General features: G+C 42.2%; 1 protein-coding gene across 12 annotated transcripts in view; it reads left to right on the top strand.

Annotated features, from left to right (window-relative positions):
* Nucleotides 1-26,919, top strand: part of FGGY (FGGY carbohydrate kinase domain containing) — a 425,441-nt gene that overhangs the window by 51,485 nt on the left and 347,037 nt on the right. For all 12 annotated transcript variants that reach the window (XM_060624862.3, XM_078451860.2, XM_078451859.2 and 9 more), the window contains one exon: nucleotides 18,424-18,512. In XM_060624862.3, coding sequence (XP_060480845.2) covers nucleotides 18,424-18,512 — 89 coding nt within the window. The remainder of the gene's footprint in view (nucleotides 1-18,423; nucleotides 18,513-26,919) is intronic.

Here is a 26,919-nt window from a genome sequence, read left to right as displayed (position 1 = left end):
TATACAGATGAGGAAAACAAGACCCAGAGGGCTTACGTGGCTTCCCCAAAGCTACACAGCAAATAAATGGTAGAGCCAGGATTCTCACCAAATGCGGCCTGCCTCCAGCTCCAGCCTGCCTTCACTGCCTGTTCTGAGACCGCTCGTTTCCCGCAACATGCCAGGGGCTGCAGGCTGGCGGCCCACAGGCTGAATCTGGTCCCCAGATGGGTTTTGTTTGACCTACCCTATGCTTGAAAAAAAAACTCTCTCTCTTTTTTTTTTTTTGGAATTGGTTTTCAACATTTAAAAACTAAGAAATTTCACATAAAAATCCAGATTTTCTGCTTCTTTAGAAGAAATAACAAAAGGACTTGGCAGTCCTGGGCCCGCATTCCCATGTGGAAAGAATTGGCCAGTGCTGAGTATGGGCTGCCCCCTTCAGAAGGGGCAAGTGTCCTTCATTTCACAGCCATCCCCACCCAGCTTGCTTTTGCTCATTTCCTTTTCCAGCACTACCCTCTAGGCGTTTGGATTTGAGACCCAGGCTGTGGGAATTTGTTCAAGGAATCCATCATTACTTTTCCCATAACAAAATGCTTAGAGAAGTGGAAAGATTTTCCAGATGGCAAACTTCTTGGTCAGTGGCTCTAGGGATGCTGTACCCATATTCACACACCTCTGAGTCTTTGCTCAGGGTTTTCCTTTGCCTGGCAAACTTACTGTTTCTTCCTTCACTTGGAAAAACTTACACGAATTCTTCAAGACTCCAGGAAGCCTTCCTTGGCTTTCTCCATCGAGTGTTGATTAGGGTCCTGCCCTTTGTCCCCCATGGCATCCTCCCCTTAAAAATGCCCTGGAATTTATTACACCATATTACGTCTCATTTATCTCCGTGTCCCTAATGCCTAGGGCACTGCTTAGCATCGAACACTGATCACTCAGGAAATATTTTAACAGAGGGATGGATGAACTGGTGAACGAATGTACCAAATTGTTTATCGTGCCATTTTTGATTGTTGTTTACATCTGACCATCTGTTCCATTCCCAAGTAAAGATCTACTGCAGACCAAACGTAAGTTCATTTTCTCTTCCCCATTGTGGAAAAGGAAGTTTGGAGTATTACCACTCCTTTCCACCCCAGAACCACCCCTTGGCTGCAGTCGTGTTACTTTGAGTCATAGCTTGTTTTGTGTGTGAAGTGAAGGCCTCACATTGAGGCAGTGACTCCTCCAGGCCTCTCTCCTGTGTCTTTGTGTCTTGAGTGCATAACCCTTGAAGTTGCTTCCTTTACCCTGCAAGAGAATCCAACACCTATGTACTGAATCAAACAGCCTCTCTTATGAGTGTTTATACTGGGGCCCTGTTACATTCAGACCAGATTCTTTCCAGCCTTTGAGCAGTGTGGACAGTGTTGTCAGCTGTTGTTAGGGCCTCTTTTGTGGATTTTCTCTCCAGGGTGGTCTGCCCATCAACTAGGCTTGGAACTAAATAAAAATGGAGTGTTAAGGCTGGTGCCCTGCCTTCATTTTATTTACCTGGACAGCGAATCCTTTCCTTATCATCCTGGCATTTGCATTTTTGACTTATGCCAAATATGTATTGTATTGTTTTATAGTCCAACAAAGTAATTCTAAAAAGCAGACCAACAATAACAACAAACAAAGGGCTTGGTCTGATAACTAGTAACATTTAATAGATGTCAGCTATTATTACTTAAACATTTTTTTTCAATGTTTGTTTATTTTTGAGAGAGCGCACGAGCAGCGCAGGGGCAGAGAGAGAGAGGGAAACACAGAATCTGATACAGGCTCAGGCTCTGAGCTGTCAGCACAGAGCCCAACGCGGAGCTCGAACTCAGGAATGGCAAGATCATGACTTGAGCCAAAGTCACCCCAATGTCAGCTATTATTATACCAAATTTTGTATTTTACTTTATGGCTTAAGGCAGACTCATGTATATTTTCTTTTCTTCTTTTTAAAAGAAACTTTTTTTTCTTTTTCAAATGTTTATTTATTTTTGGGAGAACAAGAGAGAGTGAGCAGAGGAGGGGCAGAGAGGGGCAGTACAGAGGATCCGAAGCGGGTTCTGCACTGATAGCAGCAAGCCTGATGCGAACTGCGAGATCTTGACCTGAGCCAGCGCTGGACGCTCAACCGACTGAACCATCCAGGTTCCCCAGTGTATATTTTCTTTATTTGATCTATGGTATGGACTTGTGGGATAAATATTACTATTTGCCCCATCTTACAGATGAGTACACAAGCCTCAAAGAAATGAAATGATTGTCCACAGCGATTAGGATTGCATCTTCAGTGAAGGTTCACATGGCTCTAAATTGTGTCTTATTTTTTTCGTGCTCTACCATGTTCCTTCTCGTTTGGGTTGATGGATTTTTAGCTTGCTAAGAGCAGGGACCAGATCTTTCTATCCATACCTGGCTGTTGTATCCCTAGAACCTAAAACAATGCTTGGCATGGAGATCATACTCTATAAATACTTGCTAAATGAACTCATGTTTCCTGGTCAGAGCCAGACTTAGGGCTGGAGCAGTGAGGCCCATGTGCCTAGCTTTTCTGCCAGTCTTCCTGACCACTGTGCAGGGGTGTCTGCTACATCTAGGTGTTGCCAGTGTAATCAGAGAGGCAAGACCAAGATTGCTAAGTTTGGCTGCTTTTATGCCCACATGGGATGATTTGATATAAAACAAAAACTGAAAAAAAAAACCTCTTTTGTCATAGTGGCTAAAATGCACCTGTTGAAGGGAAATACTGTCTTTAGAAAAGACACAAAAAAAGACAATGCATTTGATGTGTGTCCTGATAGAGGAACTCATGAGCACCATCAGCCTCATTGAGGTAAACTGTCACTTTGGAAATCTGGAAGCTCAGGGTAGATAGTTGATTGAGGCAAGGGAGGAGGCAGGCCAGAAGTTAGGAAAGATGATAGATGGGCTTCTTCTGGAAAGAGAAGTCAACCTCATTTCTCTAAACATATAGCTTGGTTTTACTTTTTTTTTTTTTCTCTCTCCAAAATGAGAATAACTGTTCTGTTGTTGTAGGGACATATTCGTTTAATTGGTGAAACACACTTTTTGTCTGGTAACTACTATGTAGAAGACAATGTCCTTGGTGATGAGACAGAGTGGAAGCCAAGAGTGTCCTTTATCTCAAGTTGCTCCCAAGTCAAAGACCAAGGAAGAGGCTGTGAAAGCCATTTTCCCCAACATTTTATTACAATCTTCAGACATACAGAAAAGATGGAAGAATTTTATAGTGAATACTCAGAACCATCACCTGGATTCTGCCATTAACATTTTACTATACTTGCTTTAGCATGTGTATGTCCATCCATCTGTTCCTCTGTCCATCCATCAGTCCACCTTAAGTTTTTGCAGTAAGTTCAAACATCATTACACTTCTGAAAGCAGTTTGAAATGTTAAAGACCCTTTACCTTTTTGAGATCCTTAATTCTGCTTAAGATATTGACCCTGTTTGATTGCTATCTGTAAACATCGTCAACACCTGTACTTTATTTTTATGTTATGTTATTATTTTTACTTATCCTAGATATTTATTAAATATCTACCATGTGCTTTTAAGTTTGCTATCTTACTTAATTCTTATGAAATTCCTGTGAGGTAGATGTCATCACTTCCTTTGCAGATAATGAAGGTGAGGATAAAGGAAGTTAAGTAGATTACCACTTACTGTTGCATCTAATACAGATGAGACACTTGGGTAGAAAGAGCTAGTTCTCCTAGTTCAGGTTTCAAATCCCAGATAACAACTTTGATTGAAATTTTGAAGTGAAATATGAATTTTACAATGGAAAGTTATCTAAGTTGTCCTTAGATAGACTCACAATTAAAGACCCTCCTCCATGCCTAAGACCCTCCACTGCACAAATTCCTGCCCATTTCTCTTCATCCGTGTCTCGTACATTAGATCCCTCTGAAAGAGCTGGCCTCTTCCTCCCCTTGGCATTCATCTTAAGCGTTTGTAGTTCAAAAAAATGAGTAAATGATGTAACTAGTTCCTTACCTCGTTTGAACCTGAGGGTCCCGGAAGCATCTCTTCGGCAAAGACCTCGTTCAAGGATTATCTCTGTGCACCATGCTGCAGCCATTCTGTTGGTTGAGTGATCATGCAATTCAGGGATCTCCTTAAAAGCCCATGTCTCCTGAATCCTTCTGACCTCGGTAAGGAAGTCTGATCTCAACTCTGCAGCCCCATCAGTACCCGTACGCACACCCTCTTAAAAAGCTGCTTTAGTTTGGCTTCCAAGCTTTGTAATCTCAACAGTCAGTGTCTACTGGCTCAAAAATGCAAGACTAGGGAGTGTTCAGAGGGAAGGAGAGGGCTGCCTGGATTCATGGCTCTGCTTTCCCTGGCCTCTCTCTCCCATTCGGGCTTTGCCAGAGGGTCTGAACTGTGGTGCAGAGACATTTTCTCCCAATAATGATACGTGTATGTATAGAGTATTGGAGCTTGCCCAAGTAAAGCAAAGCAAGCAGTTAGGAAATAAGATCTCTTTGCCAATTAATTATTCATAATATTTTCAATAATGACTTATCTTCCCTAATATAATTATTATTATTGCTTCACCATTGATTCGTGAAAATTATTGGTCATGGACTAGCACCAGTCCATGGTCTGGCATTTGGGAGCACCTGGGCTCCATGACCCCTGAAGTCCTCCTGCAAAGCTGGCATTCTGTGGATCTGAGATAGATGAGAAGAGAATCAGGACCCGAGTGAACCCTGCTGCACTTGGCTTGGCATGAGGCCGTGTGGTCTGGCTTTGGCTGGGGGTCAGAGACAAGCCCATGGACCTGAGAAAGAGAGTGAATCACTGTGCAAGTATTTATTGAGCACCTCCCTTGTCCTGGGAAGCAGCAACTGGACAGTAGTGTATTGGCCTTGGAATTCAAGTGGCCGGGGTTTTACTCAGGCTTTTCACTTACTCTCTGCAATTCTCTTCACTATGGGCCTCCTGTTCCTGTCGATAAAATGGTGTTAACGGCAGTATTGTGTCTCTGTGTCTTAGAAGGTATTTGGGAAGTTGTAGAGTGCTGGTATAGTGATGTATTTTTTGTTGAATATGACACAAGTAGAATGGAAATTAGGTCTGTTTTTCATATACTTATCTCTGGATGCAGGTAAGAAGGCCAAGAGTGAAGGGAAAAATTCACATTGTTTTGGGGCAATTCACATTGTTTTAAAAAAAAAAGCCGGTGTGCTTAATCTTTACTGACAGCTTGGGGCACAGGTATTACTGTCCCATTTGAACAGGTGGCAAGAGGCTGAGAAAGTTCACCTCCTGCAGCTCATGAGTGGTCAAACTGGGATCTAACTCAAAATTTTTCAAGTGTGTGCTCATAACAGCTCACAGGCCAAGCCCTGGGGAGAGTGTAAGAGCCTGAGAGAGAGTAAATCCATCCTCAGAGGCCCCTAGCAGACGTTTCCAGAGCAGTTTCACTGACGCTATTGTTGGTGACTTATGGGGTCTGGTCTTCAGCAACAAACATGCTCAGGATGATGACTATGAGTACACATTTTAGTTTATTTTTTATTTTCTTAATTTTTTTTAAGTTTTTTTATTTTGAGAGAGAGAGGGAGAGAGGGAGCGAAGGAGGGAGAGAGAGAGAGAGAGAAAGAGACAGGGAGAATCCCAAGCAGTCTCTCCATGCTGTGAGCTTGGAGCTCAAGGTGGGGCTTGATCTTGTGAATTGTGAGATCATGAGCTGAGCTGAAATCAAGAGTTGGATGCTTAACTGATTGAGCCATCCAGGCTCCCCAAATGAGTACACATTTTAGAAGTCTAAGAACGGGGTGTGCTAATCTGTTCCCACCAGAATCAAACAGGGACATTCGTTCATTCAGCAGACATTTATTGAAAATGGACTTTATTCCAGGTACTTTGTAAAGTGCTGGAAATACAGCAGTAAACATTAGAGTCCCTGTCCTTAAGCTGCTCATTTTCTAGCAAAGGGAGAGGAGGGGCAGAAATAGAGTCACAGTGCACTTTAAGTTGGATGGAATTTGGGTCCCTATGAAAGTACACCCCCCTTAGGGGAGGCGAGTCAGGAGGAGGTGGTGTGTAAGCTGAGGCTGATGGTGGAGAGGCTGTAGGTAAGCACTTAGTGGGCGGTTTGCAGCAGGTAGGTCGGGTAGGTGGACTGATGCTGGAGAGGTGGAAAGGAGGATAGAGGACGGTAGGAGGAAAGTTCTCCTGGGGCTACAAGTACAGTACATGGGAAGGCAGTTCAGGGAGTCCATCAGAAAGCACCTTTTGAGTCCCTTCTGTTTATTCAATGCTATTCATGATGGGAGTTTCCCTTCTGCACATGGATAGATCCCATGTACCCCAGCCACGGTCAGAGAAAAGCTGGAAACTATCTGCCCCACCTTTTCTGACTCTTCCATCTCAAGGGCCTGGAGGTAGAACCCAATGCTCACATGGCTGCAGTGTCCTCCCTCGGCAGAGGAGAAGTGTCCTCATTTCTGTCACATCAGGACCAGACTAGACAGCGCCCCAGAGGATGAGGCGTGAATTAACCCCTCATGTCCAGGAGGGTGGGACTGAACACCAGGCAGGGGCTCTTTCCACCTCTCCCTTGGTGGGTGTGTGACTCAGAGGCGGTGACATCACCCATGACTTCATTCGCCCAGAGGAGAGACAGTGTGCAGACCGAGATCAGGCTCTGGCTTCTGCCCTTCCTTCTCCATGGTTTGTCTCGTCGGGGACATTGCCATGGTCCTGCTGTTGTTTTCCACACATCTTTTTCATTTTTCTTTTTGTTCTGGCTTTCTCATTGTATTCATTTCTCATGTGTTCCCATGTGTTTACTTCATTCTATCTCCCCTCTCTGTCCTTTTGCTTCTGTCTTTATTTTCTTTTCCTTCCTCTTTTACTTAATCTTTCCTGGTTTTTTTTTCTTGTTCATCTTCTCTTTTGCCTTCATCTTCCTTCCTTCCTTCCTTCCTTCCTTCCTTCCTTCCTTCCTTCCTTTTCTTGTGCTTTCTCCTGCTCTGTCTCAGAAATGGCAAAGTGGTCCTCCTGTCTCCTCTCTCCTCCAGATTCCCACATGGCGTTCTGTCCTAACCTTTCTAAAACTGTATTCACAAACCACCCCCACCCAGGACTGATGGTAGCTCCCATTCTCCCCTGACCTGAGTGTGTAATATAAATTCAGATTTCTTTTTACTGTACTTCAACATACATCACTCAGGCTAAACTTCTCAGGATTCCTTTTCCATGGCCAGGGATATATATAGCTGATGCTTCTCCTGAACTTTTCTCAGCCAGTTGTGCTGGCTGGACCACCGTCCTCCCCCATCTCCCGTGATCTTTGCCTTCCCTCCACACTGAGGTCAGACACTCCTCCCACATAACACCTTTCCCTTGGCTGCTTGCCCACAGCCGTCTCTTTCTATCATGACTATGCAGCATCCTTAGTTTGTAACAGGCATTGTCAAACTTGAATTATTCTATACTATTTATACACCTGCTGAGGGTTCACATGCAGACCCTTTGCTTCACCTACTCAATAAGCAATATGAGGATCAGATCCAGCATACGCCTGACTTTTCATGCAGGGTCCTAGCACACCTGACCACAAACCAGGGCTGATGGACAGATTGTAGCATGGCCAATAAATACTTCATTTGAGAAATAATTATTTCATGTGCACTGTAGGGATACAGCTGAGTAAACAATAGGCCTCCCCTTAAAGGAGCAAATAGTCTTGTTGGAGAGACAGGCTCCCACATAATTTGAGGAGAGTAAGGAATGTGGAAGAAACAAATAGTTACTGGGGATGTGCCAGGATGAGCACATTAATATGTATAAACTCACGGAGTTGAATCCTACTGACAGTACTAGAGTTAAACATTGCTGTAGATGAACATGAGACCCATGGATATTAGGTGACTCTTGGCCAGAAGTAACACAAGTTTTGGTAGAAGAACCAAAGTTTGAACCAAGATGTGTCAGTCCCTGAAGTTCCTGCTCCTTACTGAAGATGGATACGGGTCGTGCTGTTGACATTCTAATAATGAGAACAGTCATTTAGGAAGTACTTACTATGTGCCAGATGCTTTAAACACTTCACAGACATTGGCTCATTTGTTCCCTCATCAACTTTATGGTGGAGGTGGTGTTACTGTTCACTCTAATTATTATGGGACAAGGGAGTGGAAGTGAAGAGTATTTAGCTTTCCCAAAGTCCCATGGCTATGAAGTATTAGAGCCAGGATCTGCACCCCTGCTGTCCGGCTTGTGGGAAGAGGCGGCAGAATGTTCAGGGGCACCTCCGTGTAGAACAGCATATTGCAATTTTTAGAACTGCCAATGCATCAGTCCATTTGGAGAATCAGGGGTGGTGGGGGTGCTGAGAGGTGAAGGTGTTGAGAGGTGAGGCTAAAGAGGGAGCTGGATCCGGGTCACAAAAATCAGAGAGTGTCCAGGGCCCTCTCCTACAACTCTTCACCAAAGATGCAAGAGATGTTCTTTGGAAGGGATGTTTTCTGTGGTGTTGAGCTATTCAGCATCCACTATAAGGAAGAGGCTATGAAGTTGTGCTCTTTTTCTACTAGTTGAGTTGTGAAGGGATTTCTCTGTTGTGGACCTCGTCTGTGCCCTGTAGGAAATGACAGTGGCACTCTGTAACAGGAAGGATATATATGACCAAATAAAGCCCAAAGAAATGCCAAATGGAATGGTAAAGCACACTGCCCTTTATGGTTTGGGGATAGGTAAAGTTTGGGTTGAAGGAAATTTGGGGAAGAAAGAGGAGGGGGCATTCCTGTCAGCCAGCCTGGACCTGTTACCAGCTTGTCCTCAGGTGTCCTGGTGCACTGGACTTTTGACGGAGCGCTGTTCCGGTCTCAGCCCCCTTTCCAATGATGCTTGGCAGCCATTCAACATGGTGTTGCACTGACCCAGGAGTCCAAGCCAGGAAGTGAATGAATCCATTTTCCAATTAAAATGAAACTTCTCCAAAGACCTGCTCACCCCAAGAAGAGAAATTTATCTTCCTGGCATTCTGGCTTGGCTAGAATGTCTCTGCTCCTAAGTCGGATGGTGAAAAGCCATTAACTTGAATGAGGAAAGAGAAACTGGGACAGTTCTTATTCACAACCTCATTCATTTATCCATTCATTCCTTTTTCCCATTTCCACAAACTCCTGTTTAGTTTGTACATCTCTGCTCATGTATTTTTTCATCCATTCTGCTAACGTTATTCATCATCTATGTATCAGATACTATCCTAGGACCTAGGAATAGAGAGATTGAAAAAAACATAGCCCCCCTCCCTTCCCCCTTAGAGCTTTCAGTGTAGTGAGGGAGACAAACACATGAATGGATAGGATGGGAAGAGCCATGATAGGCATATTCACAGGGTACTAAGAGGGCATAGCCTGGGAGCACCTTACTCAGCTTCGGGGAATCAGAAGATTTTGCGGAGTGGATACTATCTGAGTTGAGTCCTAAATGATGAGTCCATGTTGGCCAGGTTGAAGAGGGGTGGGTATTCCAGATAGGCTACACTATGAATGAAGATATAATGGTAAGAAAAAGCACAGTATATGTGGGTGATTCTAATATAGTATCTCAGAGTGATCAGAGATGAAGCTGGTAAGACGTGGGTTGTATATGCCATGTTAATGAATTTATTTTTAGCTCCAAAGGTAGTAGAAAACTTTGAAGGACACAAGTATATTAGATTGAAAACTCCCTGTCGGTGGTAGCTCTTATTGTTTGCTCCTTTCCTAGCATTGGGCACAGTACTTGACATGTAGACGATACCATATAAATACTTATTGAATGAATGAATGAATATGTTATTTATATAGTTAAATGTACATGTTAAATAGGCTATTCTTTTTTTTATTAAAAATTTTTATTTTACAGAGAGCATGAGTGGGGGAGAGGGACAGAGGGAGAAAGAGAATTTTTTTTTTAATGTTTGTTTATTTTTGAAAGAGAGAGACAGCGTGAGGCAGGGAGAATCAGGGAGAAAGGGAGACAGAGAATCTGAAGCAGGCTCCAGGCTCCAAGCTATCAGCACAGAGCCTGACATGGGGCTCGAACTCAACCGCAATTCATGACCTGAGCCGAAGTCTGATGCTTAGCCAACTGAGCCACCCAGGTGCCCCATGAAAGAGAGAGAGTCATAAGCAGCCTCCATGCTTAGCACGGAGCCAGGTGTGGGGCTCAATCCCACAACCCTGAGGTCATGACCTGAGCTGAAATCAAAAGTTGGATGCTCAACTGACTGAGTCACCCAGGTGCCCCATACATAGACTATTGTATTCTAATTGGCTGTGTAGGTGGTGGAATTGAAAGGGGGTAGGATTTGAAAGCATTAGGGTGGAAACAAACCACCTCAAAATTTAATGGAGGATAAAACTAACCATTTATTTACTCCATAATTATGCAGGTTGCTGATTTGGGATGAGCTAAGATAAATGATTTTTCTGGTCTCGACTCTTGATTCAAGAGTAGAGTAGATTTCTGGGGTAGGGTTTCCTGATCTTGGCTTTGCTCAGCTCTTCAGCATGGCTGGAGCCTTGGCACAGGTGGTTCAAGTAGGAGAAGTTCCCTCTTACTCAGCCTTTTTGATCTACTGAGGTCTTCAACTGAGTGGATGAGGCCACATTGGGGAGGGCAATCTGCTTTACTCAGTTGACCGGTTCCAATGTTAATTTCGTCCGGAAACACCCTCTCAGATACACTCAAAATAATGTTTGGCCAAATGTCCTTGTGTTCTCTCGTTGTCCAGCAGGCCGGGCTGAGCTGCCTCACCTGGCAGCAGTATATTCCAAGAAGACAAAAGCAAGGTGTTTTGAAGCCCATGTTCAGAAGTAGCCCAGTGGCACCTTTGCTCCATTCCAGTGGTCAAAGCAAATTGTAAGGCAAGACCAAGTGAAGTGGTATAGAAACAGATTCACCTCGTGATGAGAAGAGCTGCAGGGCTATATTGCAAAGGGCATTAATACAGGGAAGGGAAGAATTGTGGCAACTTCTAGAGTATGCCATAGGTATGATAGCAGTAATCTGGGCAATGGAGTGTGATGGACTGAAAAAGGATAATGATGATACGAGGTAGTCTGATGGTTAATTTTATGTGTCCACTTGACTGGGCATCAAAGTGCCCAGACATTTGGTAAAACATTATTTTGAATGAATGATGTTCCTTTTTTTTTTTGTTCCTTTTGGTTGGGGTGTGTGTGTGTATAAATAAATAAATATATCCTTTTGGTTCTCTTTGTCTGGAGAACCCTAATACTAATAAGAGGTGGAGACCTCATCATGAATTAATTGGGAGTTTAAATGATATGGATGATTGGATGTATGCAATGAGAGAGAAGGAGAAGTGGAAGATGCCCATTTGGGTAAGTGTATCAACTGACAAATCAAGGGGGAGGAAAACATTTTGGGAAAAATAACAGATTCTTTCTTGCACATGTTGCATTAGAGGTGCAATGGAACATCCAGAAGCCATGTCTCAGAGGAGAGCATGGGGTTTGAGATTTGGCAAATCAGTCATTCAATTTGTAAGTTAGTTGGAATGGTAGGAGTAATTGAGATTGCCCAGGCAGCATGTGAGTAGTAAGAAGAGCATTTGGGTGAGGGAGGAACTCTGGGGAGTATCCACGCTTAAAGGGCAACTAAGGAAAAGGTACTCAAGATGGAAAAGCAACGAGGTGGTCATGAAGGGATCCAGGAGAATGAGGTATTAGGCAAGGCTTCCTCACCTCTTCACTTGTCCAGATCTTCTGCTTTCTTTCATGTCTCTTCCAACACCTTCTTACCCATTCCAAAGCCTTCTCTTCATATTAGGACTCCCTCCTTCGCTCCCTCCTGTAGACAATACCACCCACAAGGAATTGTGTTCTCTATCACCGTAGCATCTCTCCTCCTGGTGCTTTTGCGTTTTATTAATGCTTTAGGGAGGTGGGCACCTGAGCTAGCACTGGGCTGGTCATTAGAGATCTCCATTTTAGTTTGTCTTACACTTATCTGTGTGTGACCTTAGGACAGTGTGCTCCCTTTCTGGGTTTTAGTTTCTCAACTTTCAAGGTGAGGTTGATAATTTCTTGCCTTCCCTGCCCTGCAGAATTATACAGAGCAGATGAGATCATGCATGTCAAGAGTGTTTTCAAAAACATGGAACTCTGTGGCAGTAATTAGAATGAAACTTGTCGACTTCTCAGGCACTCTACATTATTTCATTTGTTTCTCACAACATGTTTGGAGATAGATGCTAGTAATACGGCACTTGGGGAAACTGGGACTTAGAGAATTAATTTGCCTAAAGCTACACAGCTGGGAAGTGGCGAGGCCAATAATCACACTCAGGTCTGCCTGATGTTCTTAGAGCCCATATTCCACAGCCTTGTCTTCCTAATGCGTGTGGTGGTGTCACATCCCTGGCAAAGTCAGCTTTACTAAATATGATCAGTTTTCATGAAAATGAGAATGTTTTTTAATGGTTGGGAAATCAACACTAGTGTGGGTTGTTAAGTTTGCCTTTTTGTACAGTAGTTGAGCCTTAGGAGAGATGGTGGGGGAGGATGCATATAAATCTAGTTCTTAAGAATGAAATAGTTGAAATTATACAATGGATTTATTTTGTTTCACAAGTAAATTCTATGATGGTACAGTTAAATAAATCCTTCTCTAATGGGGACAGTCCGGCCAATTCAGACTTTCGTTCCTTGGGTTTCGTTCTCAGTGGTGGCACAGATACTTAGTCTACTTGACCTCTAGGCTTCCGCTCAAATCTCTTCCCCATGAAGCTTTTCTGGCAACCCTAACCCCAAAGCCTTTTCCCTCCTCTGAGCCTTGTCTGTGATTACTCATTAGAGGCAAATATATGGCCACACACAAAATATTATGATAAAGTTATGAGGCTGACTCACCAAAGCTGGGTATCAGGCTCATTACGTTATTGTCATACATCATCTTATTAATTACCTTTTCCTTTGCGCACATCTTCCTCTAGCTCTGCTCTAATTTTCTTTTGAAAGGTCTTGATTTGAAATTTCTTTATACCTTCTGAAACTTTTTGCATTTTTTTTTTTTCCATGTATGAGCTGGCTTTTGCCCTCCGAGAGTTTGTCATTTTGAGGTGGATTTAGGCATGTGTATATATAACTGGGCTACGACGAGGGACTGGAGGGATTCGCTGAAAGGGTGACATTTGAGTTGCATATGGATCAAAAGTAGAAATTTGGTTGTGGGAGAAGGTGGGGAAGTCAATCAAAGTAGAGGCCTGGAAATGGAGAGGAGCATAATGCATTTGGGCAAAGTGAAGGCAATGAGGTGAGTACCGGGTAGAGCATGCTAGGAGATGAGCCCAGAAGGATTCATCATCATAATGGCCAGGTTGGAGCCAGGGTGTTGAGTGTCCTGAGAGCCATGCCAAGGAGTTCAGTGTGATTCGAGGCCAGGAGGAGCTGTCGGACCATTTTAAACAAGGGAATGTAATGGTAAGTTTTCAGTTTTTAGCAAGATGCCTCTAGTAGCACAAACATCTCAGCATATCTGCCTGTCTGACTTGAAATAGGTCCGGTGTTTGGTCTTTTTCTTTGTGGACGGGAGGTTGAAACACACAATTGTTTCATTCATTCTGGGAGGTTTCTGGCTGGGGATTATGACCCACTCCATGTTTTCAGCATCACTTTTCTCTTACGAATGACACTGAGGATTACATTTTCTCTTTCTTCTCTGGCCTATCAGCCTGTGCCCTAATTTGGAGTCGTGAAGGTAGAAGGAGGATAAGATGTTGCTTTCTCATGGGTAGTTATGCTAGAAAACAACATCATGAGTGCTTGGGCTCTTCAGGAAGGATCATTTACTGGGTGGGGAATCTTCAGAAGGTAGAAAGAAATTTCAAATCAAGACCTTTCAAAAGAAAATTAGAGCAGAGCTAGAGGAAGATGTGTGCAATGGAAAAGGTAATTAATAAGACGATGTATGACAATAATGTAATGAGCCTGATACCCAGGTTTGGTGAGTCAGCCTCATATCTTTATCATAAAAAGGGGAATCTCCCTTTTTGTTTTTTTGTTTTTTTGTTTTTTTTCCACTGCACACAGCAGATAGCCTAGACAGAATCCTTGTGCAATTAACAACAAAATACTTTTGAGTTGCTCATCTCTACCTTCTCATGCCGCTTCTAGGCCCTGATGTCTCCTGACATACGCTGAGGGACCTGCTTTGTGTCCCCTATTAGTTCTTTCAACATCGAGCATCCAGGGGATACCTCGCTGCCTCCCTGGACATCACAGAGAGAGGGCATGGGAGAAATTCCCATCTCTATGCCCTGAGGCTGTCAGGGCGGCTGCTGCCTAGCTCTGAATCTTGGATGTATGGCTCTGCCTCCACCCTCTGCTGAGCCCCGCCACTGTGTACGCTTTGAGTTGTAACTTCCCCCCAAGAAATGCTGTGGTTTCATGAAGTTATAGGTGATTAAAAAAAGGAAAAAGTTGTTCTCTTTGGTTGCTTTCACGCCTGGGGGATTGCTGAGCTCAAAAGGATCGTTATTGGAACGCAGAAGCCTTTAGGGCCAAGTCCTATACCCCAGATCACAGCTGATTTCTTTTCTTTCTTGAAAAGACTCGTTTTTGTTAGTTGCTTGGTAACTGGAGGATAGGCTGAACTCGTTCAGCACAGAGAGCTTTGAGTGTGAACTGGCTTCAGCTGTCACATGATGAGATAGGGCTGAAGTTGGTATGTGTTGAGGGCCTGCTCTGTGCTCTCTGTTTCTGGTACACCATCTGTGCGTGGAAGGTGTTACTAGGAAGTTAAGTGAGCTGCTTGGGATTGGAAGTGACCTCTCTGAAAATTTTTATTTTTTTAATGTTTATTTTTGAGGGGGGGGGAGGGGCAGAGAGTTGGGGGCACAGAGGATCTATCTGCTGATGGCGCAAAGCCCGATGCGGGGCTTGAACTCCTGAACTGGGAGATCATGACCTGAGCCAAAGTCAGTTGTTTAACTGATTGAGCCACCCGGGCACCCTTGAAAAATTTTAAATTGTGTACAGAAATGTGTTGGAAAGGGCTTTTGTTTTTTTCTTCTGTAAAGAATGGCTATAGCTTCCATTATGAATCTCCCCAAAGGCCAAACCCCACATCTCTGATGGGTCTGGGAGGCCTCAGAGTGGTGACTGTGACATAGTAGAAGAAAGGAGCACTCAGCTTAGAGCTAGAAGTCCCATGTCACTTTGGCGTAAGTCCTGTCTGAAACTGTTTGTACATCCTTAGTATGAGACTGCCGTATATTCGCCTACACACCTCTGAACTGCCCTGAGAATCACATGAGATGAGGCATGCGGGGGCTGTTTGTGAGCTGTGGACAAATATAGGAGTGCAATCACGGTGTCTTCATGCAGGCCCAATGGTTACAAAAATAGAAGTAATTCAGTAAGATTGAGGCCCTCAGCTGGGACCATGTACTGGAGAGTGGGATGGAAAGAGAGATTTTCCCACAGAACTGGATTAAAAATCCATCCATGGGGCTACATGCTCTTGGCCCATCTGGCATTTGATGACAAAGCACTTGTGAATCATGTAGCTCAACATAAAAACAGCATGAGATCGTCACAGATAGTCTGCCAGCATCTCAAAGTAAGAGATCAGGCTTTAGGAGACATTCCCTCTCATCCTGGCAACCTCTGCCCTCTTCTCTTTGTTGTTGTTGTTGTTGTTGTTGTTTAAATTTATTTATTTTGAGAGAGAGAGAGAGAGTGAGGCAGACAATCTCAAGCAGGCTCTGCCCTGTCAGCACAGAGCCCAACGCTGGGTTCCATCTCACCAACTGTGAGATCGTGCCCTGAGCCGAAATCAAGAGTTGGACCCTTAACCGACTGAGCCACCCAGGTGCCCTTGCCTTCTGTTTTCTGGCTAATCTCCAGACTGCTTTTGTAGAGGAAGCGGGGACTGCTGGTCTCTGTTCCTCCAAGACCATGCCTATTCTTAAGGATACCTCATACCTCTAATTAGATGCTTCTGGCTTCTCATCCTATAGAGAGAGGTTGGACTGGGGTCTGTGGCTTTGGTAGATGAAGTTGGCATGGTTTCGAGAAGAAATGATGTTCCCTGGCTGCCTCATGCCTCCTGCCTCCTGCCTGCAGCGTCTCTTTTTTTGGCAAGAAGCTTCAAGTTCTCTTGGAGACATTTGCTTGGGTCCCATTGTCCACAGTGGATGTCCCTGTGGCTCCACGCTGAAAGCTCTCATTATGCAGAGTCTTTAATGACCGTATACGAGATCTAACAGAAGCAGTTGTTTTTGGAGTTTAGGAACATTGTTCGGCTTTGGCTTGAAGCACTGGGTGTTGCTGCCGTGGTTTAGTGGTTCATTTCTGGTGACTGGCCTTGGATTTCTGGAGCCCATAGAAGGAGGCTGCGTTTTCTCTTTCTCCCTAGAAACTGATCACTGAAACCACAAAGCACATGGAAAGAGATTTTGGGGACTGCCCCGAAGGCATCCAAGTCGTTTGACTCACACAGTTTCAGACTACCATTTTCTGACTGTGACCTATCAGAGTATGAAGATACTACTAAGGCACAGCAGTGTTAGGCACATTCGGTCAGCTTTAAGTTTCACTTTGTTTACTTTTAACGTGTATGGGCATTCAAAGAGCTTAGCCCTTCCTAAATGTAAGCTTTCACCCCAGTGCTTTGGAATTTAAAACAAATAGACAACAACAGTAATAGGAAATTGGCTTCGTGCTGCCATTTACATCTGAACCCTTTTGATGTTACTGTCATTTTAATGCGACCCTGTACCTGGGATTATACTCAGTTTCTCTGTTGTGCACAGATAGTCCATATAGTAGTGATAGGGAAGGAGGAAGTAGGAACTCAGAGAATTTGAGGGCAAAGGTAGATAAAGGCCAGTAATATGTCTGTAAAGTAGTCGTAATAATACTCAGAACTTTCCCTCATTCTAAGGAGATAACACATGCGGAATCCACTTCTAAACTCTGAAGCATTACTCACATGACAGAGATTGGAAGGTAAAAATGAGCAGTTTGTCTAGTTGTTCAACAAATATTTATTGAGCGTCCACTGTGTGTCACCCTCTAGCGGACAGTGGAATACATCTCTTTGGGAACTTCTTCATCGTGGTCCCCTGGTTCCCCCAAGAGCCCTGTATGCTTATGATACATTCCTTTTAGTTGTAGCCACTTGGGAAGGAAATAATTGAAACCAGGACTTGGAGAGTTGCCTGGATGGTAGGAAACCTTTCTTGCTACCGCTTCTGTCTGCTTTACTCTTCTCTTTGTGAAGTTCTGCTTCTCTAGGTACTTGGCAGAAAAGGGCCACTTCAAGTTTCCAAGTTTATCTCCCCTCCAGTTCTATTCATAGGCAGAAGTGAAATGACTCCGTTTGGATCCTGAGTCTAAATTCATGGGAGAAGGAATCTGATTGGCTCAGTTAGGTCACATGTCCATCCCTGGTCCAGTTAAGTGTGTAATAAGCAGATTGGAAGCAGGTGGTTTCTACCTCATAGCTAATTGTCCAGTCCTAGATAGGGGGAGGAGAGGATAAGGTTGTGGGATATATTATAGTGCATGAAAGGGACTAGGCTCTTTGACATTGTAGAGCTTATAATCTGGTGGGAAAGAAAGATAGCATGCAAATAATTGTGGGATGGTATGGGTTGTAGGAGAGTCAGACCCACCCTGAGTAGGAGATCCTGGAAGGCTTCTCCAAGGAAGGGTGGATAGGGTTAACCAAAGGGGCAGGCGACTTGGGTCCTGGGAAGCCACAGGGGGGTAGTTGAGGAATTCCAGACAGAAGTGGCAGAGGAAAGAAAAAGCCCAGTGGCAAGAAAAATTCTGACCACATTGGCACTATGGAAGAGACTGGAAGAAACAAATGTTTAGGTATCTTGTAAGAATACCTTGGTTCTGTGCCATTCTCATTGGCTTAGACTGGAAGTTCTTTGAAGGCAGGGACCAACTTTTTTATTACCTTTGGAACCTGTTGGTGTGGGGAGAATTTTACATGGCAGGACACATTCTCTTCCATGGGGTAGTTTCTTAGGGTGGTTTTCTTCCCAACTTAAAACTGTTCAGCTTTGAAATCTTACTGGATGCCTTGAAGTGTATCCTGTGGCCCTTAACGAGGAAGATAGATTGCATACCCCCACAGAGTGTGCATCTTCTCCCTCTGGGTTGGCCAAGGGGATAAAAGGGAGATGATGGCCATTTGGGGAAGGATCAATAATTGCCAATTTTTCTTTCCTTTATAGGTACTACTTTTCTACCATCCCTGCCCCCTGGCCCCCAGCCCCTTAACAGATGTTTTCTTGGACATTGTTGGCTATGCTTTTGTTTTGAAAAATTTGAAACATTATTGAAAGAGGGGAGGGGTAGAAAAAAAGCCCATAATTGATTCTAATATGTATTTAATTTGGCAGAACTTAAGAGAGACTTGCTGGGATAAGGCGGGACATTTCTTTGATCTCCCAGACTTCTTATCGTGGAAGGCAACAGGTGTCACAGCACGGTATGTTAATTACAAGTTGGATTTTATTTGCGCTCATCCATTCTCGGGTGTCTGTATATATATTGCTTTCTTAACTCGCTTTGACTGGACGTACTATTTGTACATCTGCATGTGATTTTACATACTTGAAACATCTTGAATCCATCTTCCACGTCCACTGCACATGCCCAAACACCATTGTTCCCATGCAGCCTGGAATGTTGGTATCCAAGGTGAAGACCATTCATTAAAATTGGACACATTTGAAGGAGACATGAACAGTTCGTCATGAAATGTGACTGTTTTTCTAAAGGTGCTTTTTACATGGTGAATAAAAGAAAAATATTTTTTTTGGCTCCTAAAATGAAGGCAAGAGATCTGTTTTTCAAGGAAGTTGATTTTAACTGGATAGCCCCTAAAATTGAGGCAAAAGATATGTTTTTCAAGGAAGCTGATTTTAACTGGATGGGTGTGTTGCTTTTTATAGTAATATACCTGAATCACTGCAGAATGTAGACGTCTGTATGTTGAAGTCACAATATTTTTCAGTAAATTCTGAATATTATAAATAAGTATGTGCTACATGGCAGAGACAATTTAAAAAATAGTGTAAAATAGCAGCCTGCTGTAATTAACAGTGTGTGTGTGTGTGTGTGTGTGTGTGTGTGTGTGTGTGTGTATTTAACAGAGACAGGTTGGACATGAAATCACAAAGTATGCAAGTCTATTGTCATCCTGGCCTCAGATTTCAGGAGATACATACGGAGGGGCAGTAGGGCAGGGTCAGGGATGGGTTTTCTTACCTTGAAAATAATTTAGATAATTTATGTTCAACAAATCTGTGAGGAAGGGGATCATTCCCCGAGGACAGATAAACTATGTATATATATTGTGTGTGTGTGTGTGTGTGTGTGTGTGTGTGTGTGTAAATAATTTAGATAATTTATGTTCAACAAATCTGTGAGGAAGGGGATCATTCCCCGAGGACAGATAAAACTATGTATATATATTGTGTGTGTGTGTGTGTATATTATATGTATATATTATATATATACATATAATATATACACTATATATATTATATATACATATATAATATAGTGTATATATTATATTTATATTATATATATACTATATAAGCTATATATAGATAAATATATACTAAATATATATAGATAAATCTGTATGTACTAAATATATATAAATATATACTGAATATATATAGATAAATATATATATACTGTATATATATACTAAATATATATAGATACATATATATATACTATATAACTATATATACATAAACTATATCTATATCTATATATCTATATCTATATATTTAGGGAGAGGCAGGTGTTGAATCTTAAAGTCAGCTCCTTCAGGGAAGGCTAATTGTCCCCATTTTCTTTTTTATTCAAAGTCAAGAGAAGCTGGGACTACGAGTGCCATTTTCGTGTGCTCTTCCTGTCTAGCTCACTTTGTATGATTTAGAACTTTTCTTATAGAGAGTTGATAAGAGTTCAGCATTAGGGGCTTCCAGAAAGGAGATAGTAGAGGACATGTTTCGCAGGCACATCATTCTTCATCCTTTGCACACCTCAGGTACTTAACCCTGTCTGGGGGAGCAGGCTCTTGGGGATTGGTGTGAACTTTACCTCCAGAAGGCACAATTGAGTCACTGTTACACTGCAGTCACCAGTGGGGATGTCAGTGTGTGGATTTTAAGATCTCATCTGGGGCATTCCTCTTTTGGTGTGACATTAATTGTCAGAAGTTATTTCTGGAAGGACCTTTCTTCAGGCTTTTTTCCTACCTTTGTGCAGTAGTGAAAGAATTATTTCCATCATTTTAGCCAAATGGACCTATTCGTTAAAAGAGTGCTAATAGTGGGGGTGTTGGAAATACCCCATTGGCCTGCAAAATTTGGGGACTCAAAAATAGAACTACGCATAGAGGAGAACCTTGCTGTCCTCTTTTTCCTTGAGTGTTATTCAACCCAGGGCATTGACTTCTTCCCTGGTTCTTTTTGATGGTGCTGGATAGTCTACACTCCCATTTCCTGGTCTCTGATGCCATATTTAAGACCCCAAGGAGAGGACTTCTTGAAGCTGACTCTGGCTCAGATTTAGATGACATGCATACCCACTGTGGAGTCACAGTGTGATGTGTGGTTCTACATTCTGCCAGACAGGAGTTGTGTGACCTTGGGCATGTCCTTTCCTTCTTTGAACCGTACTCTCCTTATGTTTAACATGGGGATCAGGATACCTACCTTGAAAACTTGTTGAGAGGATCCTGTTAAAGTAGTCTTTCCGAACTAGCCTGAGTATAGGAATCAGCTGAATCATTTTTCCAAAGCACAGTTCCCCAGGGCTTCCAGTTTTAAGCATATCTCACCTGGGATGCCTGGGAATTTATATGTTAAACAAGTGCCCCAGGTGGTTATATATGATTAGGTAATTTTGGACAAAAATGCTTAACAGAATATACATGAAAGTGATAGATGACACTAAGGTGCTTCACACCTGTGAGGGATTGAAAGTATTAAAAACAGTTAAAGGACTTGGTAAATTTCAAATGGAGAACTTCTTGGCCCATCAGAATGTTCTCGGGGGCTTCTGTCCCCACCCACAACAGTCTGAAACCCTCAGGAAGCAGAAAGGTTAATGCTCAGAAATGATTTATTGGCTGTCCAGTTTCCCTGCCATTTTTAAAAAATTGACTGTGACACCCATGAGTCATTCTCTTTTAATTACTACAAATTTGCAATTCTCACTTCCTCCTCCACCCTTGCCCCGTACTTATGAGTACCTTCAGAGATCTCCTGTCCAGTTTCCCTCTCCTAGAGCAGGGTCTGTGGACCTTGGGCACCAGGGATTGACTTTCTCTTGTGAGGTGGTTGCCCTCCCCCTGGAACCCCTGTTTCTTACATCTATCTCTCCTGTTCATTCCTGAGTCTCTCAGCTCCTCCTCCCTTCTCTGTTTCAGCCTGTGCACTATTAGGATGAATCAAGTAAGCCCTCTGAGCTCTCTCGATTGTAGAATTGGGACAGTGACAACAGTCCATGGGATTATTGTTTGGGCTGACTAAGGTCACAGAAAAACTTCCAGTGCAGTGCTGAGAAATGTTTTGAAGGAATTAGCTATTTTATTTAGTTCCCTTTCTCTATCGATTTTGGCAGGAAGTCTTTGCATTAAGTGTCTGGCATAGTGGAAAGAGGGAAATCCTTGTAGTCAGGCTGACCTGGGTTCAGTGTCTCCACTGTGTACTGTCTGCAAGAATGTGGAGTGAATTGTTCCCCCCACTGAGCCTCCGGTCCTCATCCGGATGTGTCGTCTTAGGATTATTGGGGGAGTTAGAGGTACTGTGGACAACATGTGTGGTACGCAGTATTTCAACACTGCATGGTTCTTTTAATGGAAAAATCCCCATCCTCTGTCCCCTCTTCTCGAATAAGGAAGATGAAGGTCTGGGTTTGAATGTGCCAATGCCAAAAAACTTTGGGGAGTGAAACATGAACTTGGCATCCTCTGGGCCAAGGAGAGGTTCAGATTTGGTGTTTATTTGGCTCTTAATGTGATTGTTCTGGGAGACTTTGGGGAAATGAGTGCCAGAAAGACCAGAGGGTATTTTTTTTTCTTTCTTTCTTTTTATTATTCTAGTGGAGTCAAGGCTAAAAAGTGATCGGATTTCACCTTGTCTTAAAGCTTTCAGACTTGTTTTTGGCAGTGACGCTGTGTAATAAGTCCTCCCCCTCCTTCTCCTCTTCCCCTATCAGATTTTGTCCTCCCCTTTCTGCCCTCCTGCCTTTAGTTATTGTTCTCACCCCCCTAAATGTGGTAGCGACTCTTGTTTATCTGGGTCACTGAGAAAATCACCACCTGGCTTGGGATTAATTTGTAACTCAGCTCCATCATATGAATGCAAATACTGATAGCTGTTTTTGTTAGTAATAATAATGCTATCATTATCATTTTCAGGTGCCTTCTCTCTGTGCTAGGCATATTAACAAATGTGAACCCCATTAGTCCTCATGACCCTTAGTTAAAGCAGATGGTGTTCGCACCATTTTGCAGTTGAAAAACTGAAGCCAGATGCTTTAGTAATTTGCCCCATTCTAACCCATGAGTGGGTAACTATCCAGAATTTTGGTGATATGAGAAATGGGAAGTCAGAAATTTGAACAATGTAATTTTTTATAATCGGACAAAAACATATTCACATATGTAAATCTTCCCTCTAAAGAGATTTGAGCCACCTGGGTGGCTCAGTTGGTTAATCATCTGACTCTTGATTTCAGCTCAGGCCATGATCTCACTCATGAGTTGGAGCTTGGGATTCTCTCTCTCCCTCTCTCTCTCCCCCTTCCCGACTCATGCTCTTTCTCTCTCTCTGTCAAAAATAAATAAACTTTAAAGAAGTCACCGTGCACAGCCCACATTTAAGGAGTAGGGAGTTATGCTTCACCTCCTTGAGGGCAGAGTATCTACAAACATTATTTTGAGTCATTCTGTATGTGAGATGTGTCTATTTTCAATTCACTTGTTTTTATTTCTTTGGACTGAGAGAAATTAACGGTCAGGCTCTTTAAGTACAAGAGACACATTGGTAAGTTTGCCTTAGAATTTACATGTTGGAATTTCTGAGACTTTTCGGGGCGCCTGGGTGGCTCAGTCGGTTAAGCGTCTGACTTCGGCTCAGGTCATGATCTCACGGTCCGTGAGTTTGAGCCCCGCGTCGGGATCTGTGCTGACAGCTCGGAGCCTGAAGCCTGCTTTGGATTCTGTGTCTCCCTCTCTCTCTGACCCTCCCCCATTCATGCTCTGTCTCTCTCTGTCTCAAAAATAAACATTAAAAAAAACAAACAAACAAAAAAAAGAATTCCTGAGACTTTTCAATGGCATATGAGAAAAGAGGGCTGATGGCTAAAATCTCAGGTTGGTTTTCCCCTTAGCTTTCATTGTGTGAAATATTTATTTCCCTTCTCTTTCCTCTCTGCTGCAGTGTATAGTTCTGTGTAAGTTGTCCATAAATATTCTGTCTTCTAGTTTATAGAGGTGAATTTATGATTTTGAGAAACTATATTCCCTTTTAAAATAACAATTATTTTCCTGATTTGCATGGTTCTCCATTTTGAGTTTGTGGGAGATATTATTGTACTGTTAATTTTTTAATGGTTATTTACTGATCTGTCAAGAGAAGATTATGATCAGATTGATTATCGATCCCGATCTGTAGTCATTTTCCAGATATAATTTCAAGGGTTTCAAAAACAGTATCATTATTTAGACTTTACTGTGTGTTTTTTAATTGTAAATCTACTTTGTACAATTTACTTTTCATATATTATTCTATTTTCTATATCAATAAATACTATCTGAAAACATATTTTTGATACCTGTATTATATTCTGTCCTATGTCGGTATAATGCCTGTGTCAGTTTTGCCAAGTTTTGGGGATTAAAATGGTGTCTTATTTTAATTTTTGGCTGTTAAATGCAGTTAGTTTTTCATATATATTTCAACCACTGGTTTTATTAATTATGTCAGTGGCAGTTATTAATTATGTCTATTAGTATTACGTATGTCAGTTGCTCATATTGGATTTTGGTGTTTTCTTAAATACTGGTGAGAACTCTATGTCATTGATCAAAAGCATTGAATTTTTGTTTTGGTATTTTTCCCTACATATTATTTTTGAAAAAAAAAAAAAAAAAACAACCAAAAGTTGAGGGCATGGTATACTGAACACCCTATCTTTACCTACATTCCTCAACATTTTGTTCCATTTGTATCTCTTGCTCTGTCTCTAATGTGTTTATTTTGCTGAGCCATTTGTAAATGAATTGTAGACATCATCTGCTTCCTCCTCAATTATGCCGTGTGATCACATAAGAGACCTGACAGTCTCCTATGTAACCACACTGCCATTATTTCACTTAGGACAATTAACATTAATCTTCATTATTTGAATTCCTAACAGGTATCCCTGTTGTTAAGGGTTCAAAGAGTAACTCACTCTTGGTTGCCACTGGGGTTCTGACTCATAGACACTACATGAAAAGCATATTAGCTAAGTGAAGAATGAAAACCTACCTCATTATTTTAGAAAATGACACTTTAACCTCTAATATGTAGAGCTTCTGGCATACTGGATGGAAAATGCAGCCCAGAAGTGCGACTGAACCAGCATCTTCATGTTCAGGTGTATGTGTACATATATGGGGGGAGGAAGACCGGATATGTCCAGCAGAGCTCAAGTAATAGAGTCAGCAAGATGGATGTAGACCCTGAATGTTCAGGTGTGCTTACCTGAAGCCAAAGCATGCTAGTTGCACTGGGCATAGAAAGGGAAGGAGTGCATTTGATGTTGTTCTATGCATGACTCATCACCTATCTTTCACACAGTCACCCTTAAAACATGGCTTAATATATTCCAGTCTGTCACCAATCAGATGAGCCCTTGCCCCTTTGGAGGAAATTAAGTAAAGGGGATGAGGTGCAAAATCAGCTGTGGTTCTTCTGGTGCTGCTCTGAGTGGAGCCAGCAGGCTGGGTGGCAGCCGCCTCCTCCCTGGGGGCTGAGACAGCAGCTTGGTGGGAAGAAGGCAGAAACTTCCGCTATTGTATCTGCCTCTGGTAACATACCTGCAGTTCACATCCCTTCCGTAGTACTTCACTTCCTGATTGCCTTTTGCAGTTGCATATATAAGACTTGATTTTTAAAAAATAAACCAACAAACAGCTTTGCTGAGATGTAATTCACACGTTATGTAAGTCACTAAAAACAGGTCAGTGCTTTTGATAGATTACATTATTAATTTTTGTGAATTGTAGTAAAGAATATATATAGCAGAAAACTTACCATTTTAACCATTTTGAAGAGTACAGTTCACTAGCGATAATTACATTCATGGTATTGAAGAACCATTACCACTGTTCATTTTCAAAACTTACCCATCTCCCCAAACAGAAAACTCCATAGCCTTTAAACCATAACTCCCCATACCTCCCTTCCCCCAGCTCCTGGTTACCTCTAATCTGCTTTCTGTCTCTATGAATTTGTTTATTCTAGATACCTCATGTAAGTAGGGTCATACAGCATTTGTTCTTTTGTGGCTGGCTTATTTTACTTAGCATTATGTTTTCAAGATTCATCCATGTTGGGGCACCTGAGTGGCTCAGTCGGTTAAGTGTCTGACTCTTCATCTTGGCTCAGGTCCTGATCTCACGGTTTATGAGATTGAGCCCTGTGTCGGGCTCTGTGCTGACAGTGAGGAGCCCACTTGGGATTCTTTCTCTCCCTCTCTCTCTCTGCCCCTCCCCTGATTACTCGTGTGTGTGTGCTTTCTCTCTCAATATAAATAAACTTAAAAAAAAAAAAAGATGCATCCATGTTGTAGCATATGTCGTAATTTCCTTTTTATGGCTAAACGATACTGCATTGTAGGCATATACTGCATTTTGCTTTTCCATTCATCTTTTGATGGACCCAAGATGAGCAGTTGGGTTGTTTCTTCCTTTTGGCTATTGTGAATAATGCAATCAACATTGAAGTATGAGTATCTGTTTGAGTCTCTGCATTCATTTCTTGTGGCAATATACCTAGGAGTAAAATTTCTGGGTCAGATGGTTATTCTGCATGTAGCTTTCTGAGGAACTGCCAGATTTCTCCATTTTCCATTCCACCAGTAATGTATGAGGATGCTCATTTTTCTACCTCTTCACCAACACTTCATTTCCTTCTTAATTTCTTTTTTTTATTATAGCTATCCTTATAACTATAGACTCTCATTGTGATTTAAGACTTGATTTTTTTAATGTTAGAAATCTGAATGAAAGTAAAATTGATTGAACCTAGATCATGGTAGAGGTAACATTTTTTGACCAGACCTTGGTTGAAACTGGATAAGGATTCTCTAGAAGTATCATAAAATTAAAGAGTTCTGGGGAAAAAAAGATCACACTTGTTCTTGACGTGATGAATGCTAAGGCTCTTTGACTAGCATTGTTTTAGTGTTGTATTGAAGGACGAGTTCCAGAACAATGTTTCTAGGTTCTAGGAAGAACAATTCCATCATCCTCTCACATCAACTGCTCTTTTCTTTTCTTTTCTTTTCTTTTCTTTTCTTCTTTTTTTCTTTAGTGTATCTAATAGGGCTGAGAAATGGCCTGTAAGTATTAGCTTTACTTTATCCTTATTTTTGGGAAAGAAGAGTGTTTTCACTCTCTACAGAAAAAAAATATGGTATTTATCTCTTCACGGATAAATAATAGAAATAATAGAAAATTCACACACACACACACACACACACAAAACAGTTGCTTAAATGCATAAGGGGTTCATTCTCTTCTGTAAGTAAATGGAGACATATGGAGTCTTAGGCTACTGTGTCAGCCTGTGAAGTCATCAAAGACACTAGCTCTT

This window comes from Panthera onca, chromosome C1 (genome assembly GCF_046562875.1).
Source record: "Panthera onca isolate mPanOnc1 chromosome C1, mPanOnc1 haplotype 2, whole genome shotgun sequence".
Classification (NCBI taxonomy): Eukaryota; Metazoa; Chordata; class Mammalia; order Carnivora; family Felidae; genus Panthera; species Panthera onca.
Note: the sequence above shows the minus strand (reverse complement) of the source record. Positions and strands in the feature narration are given on the sequence as shown.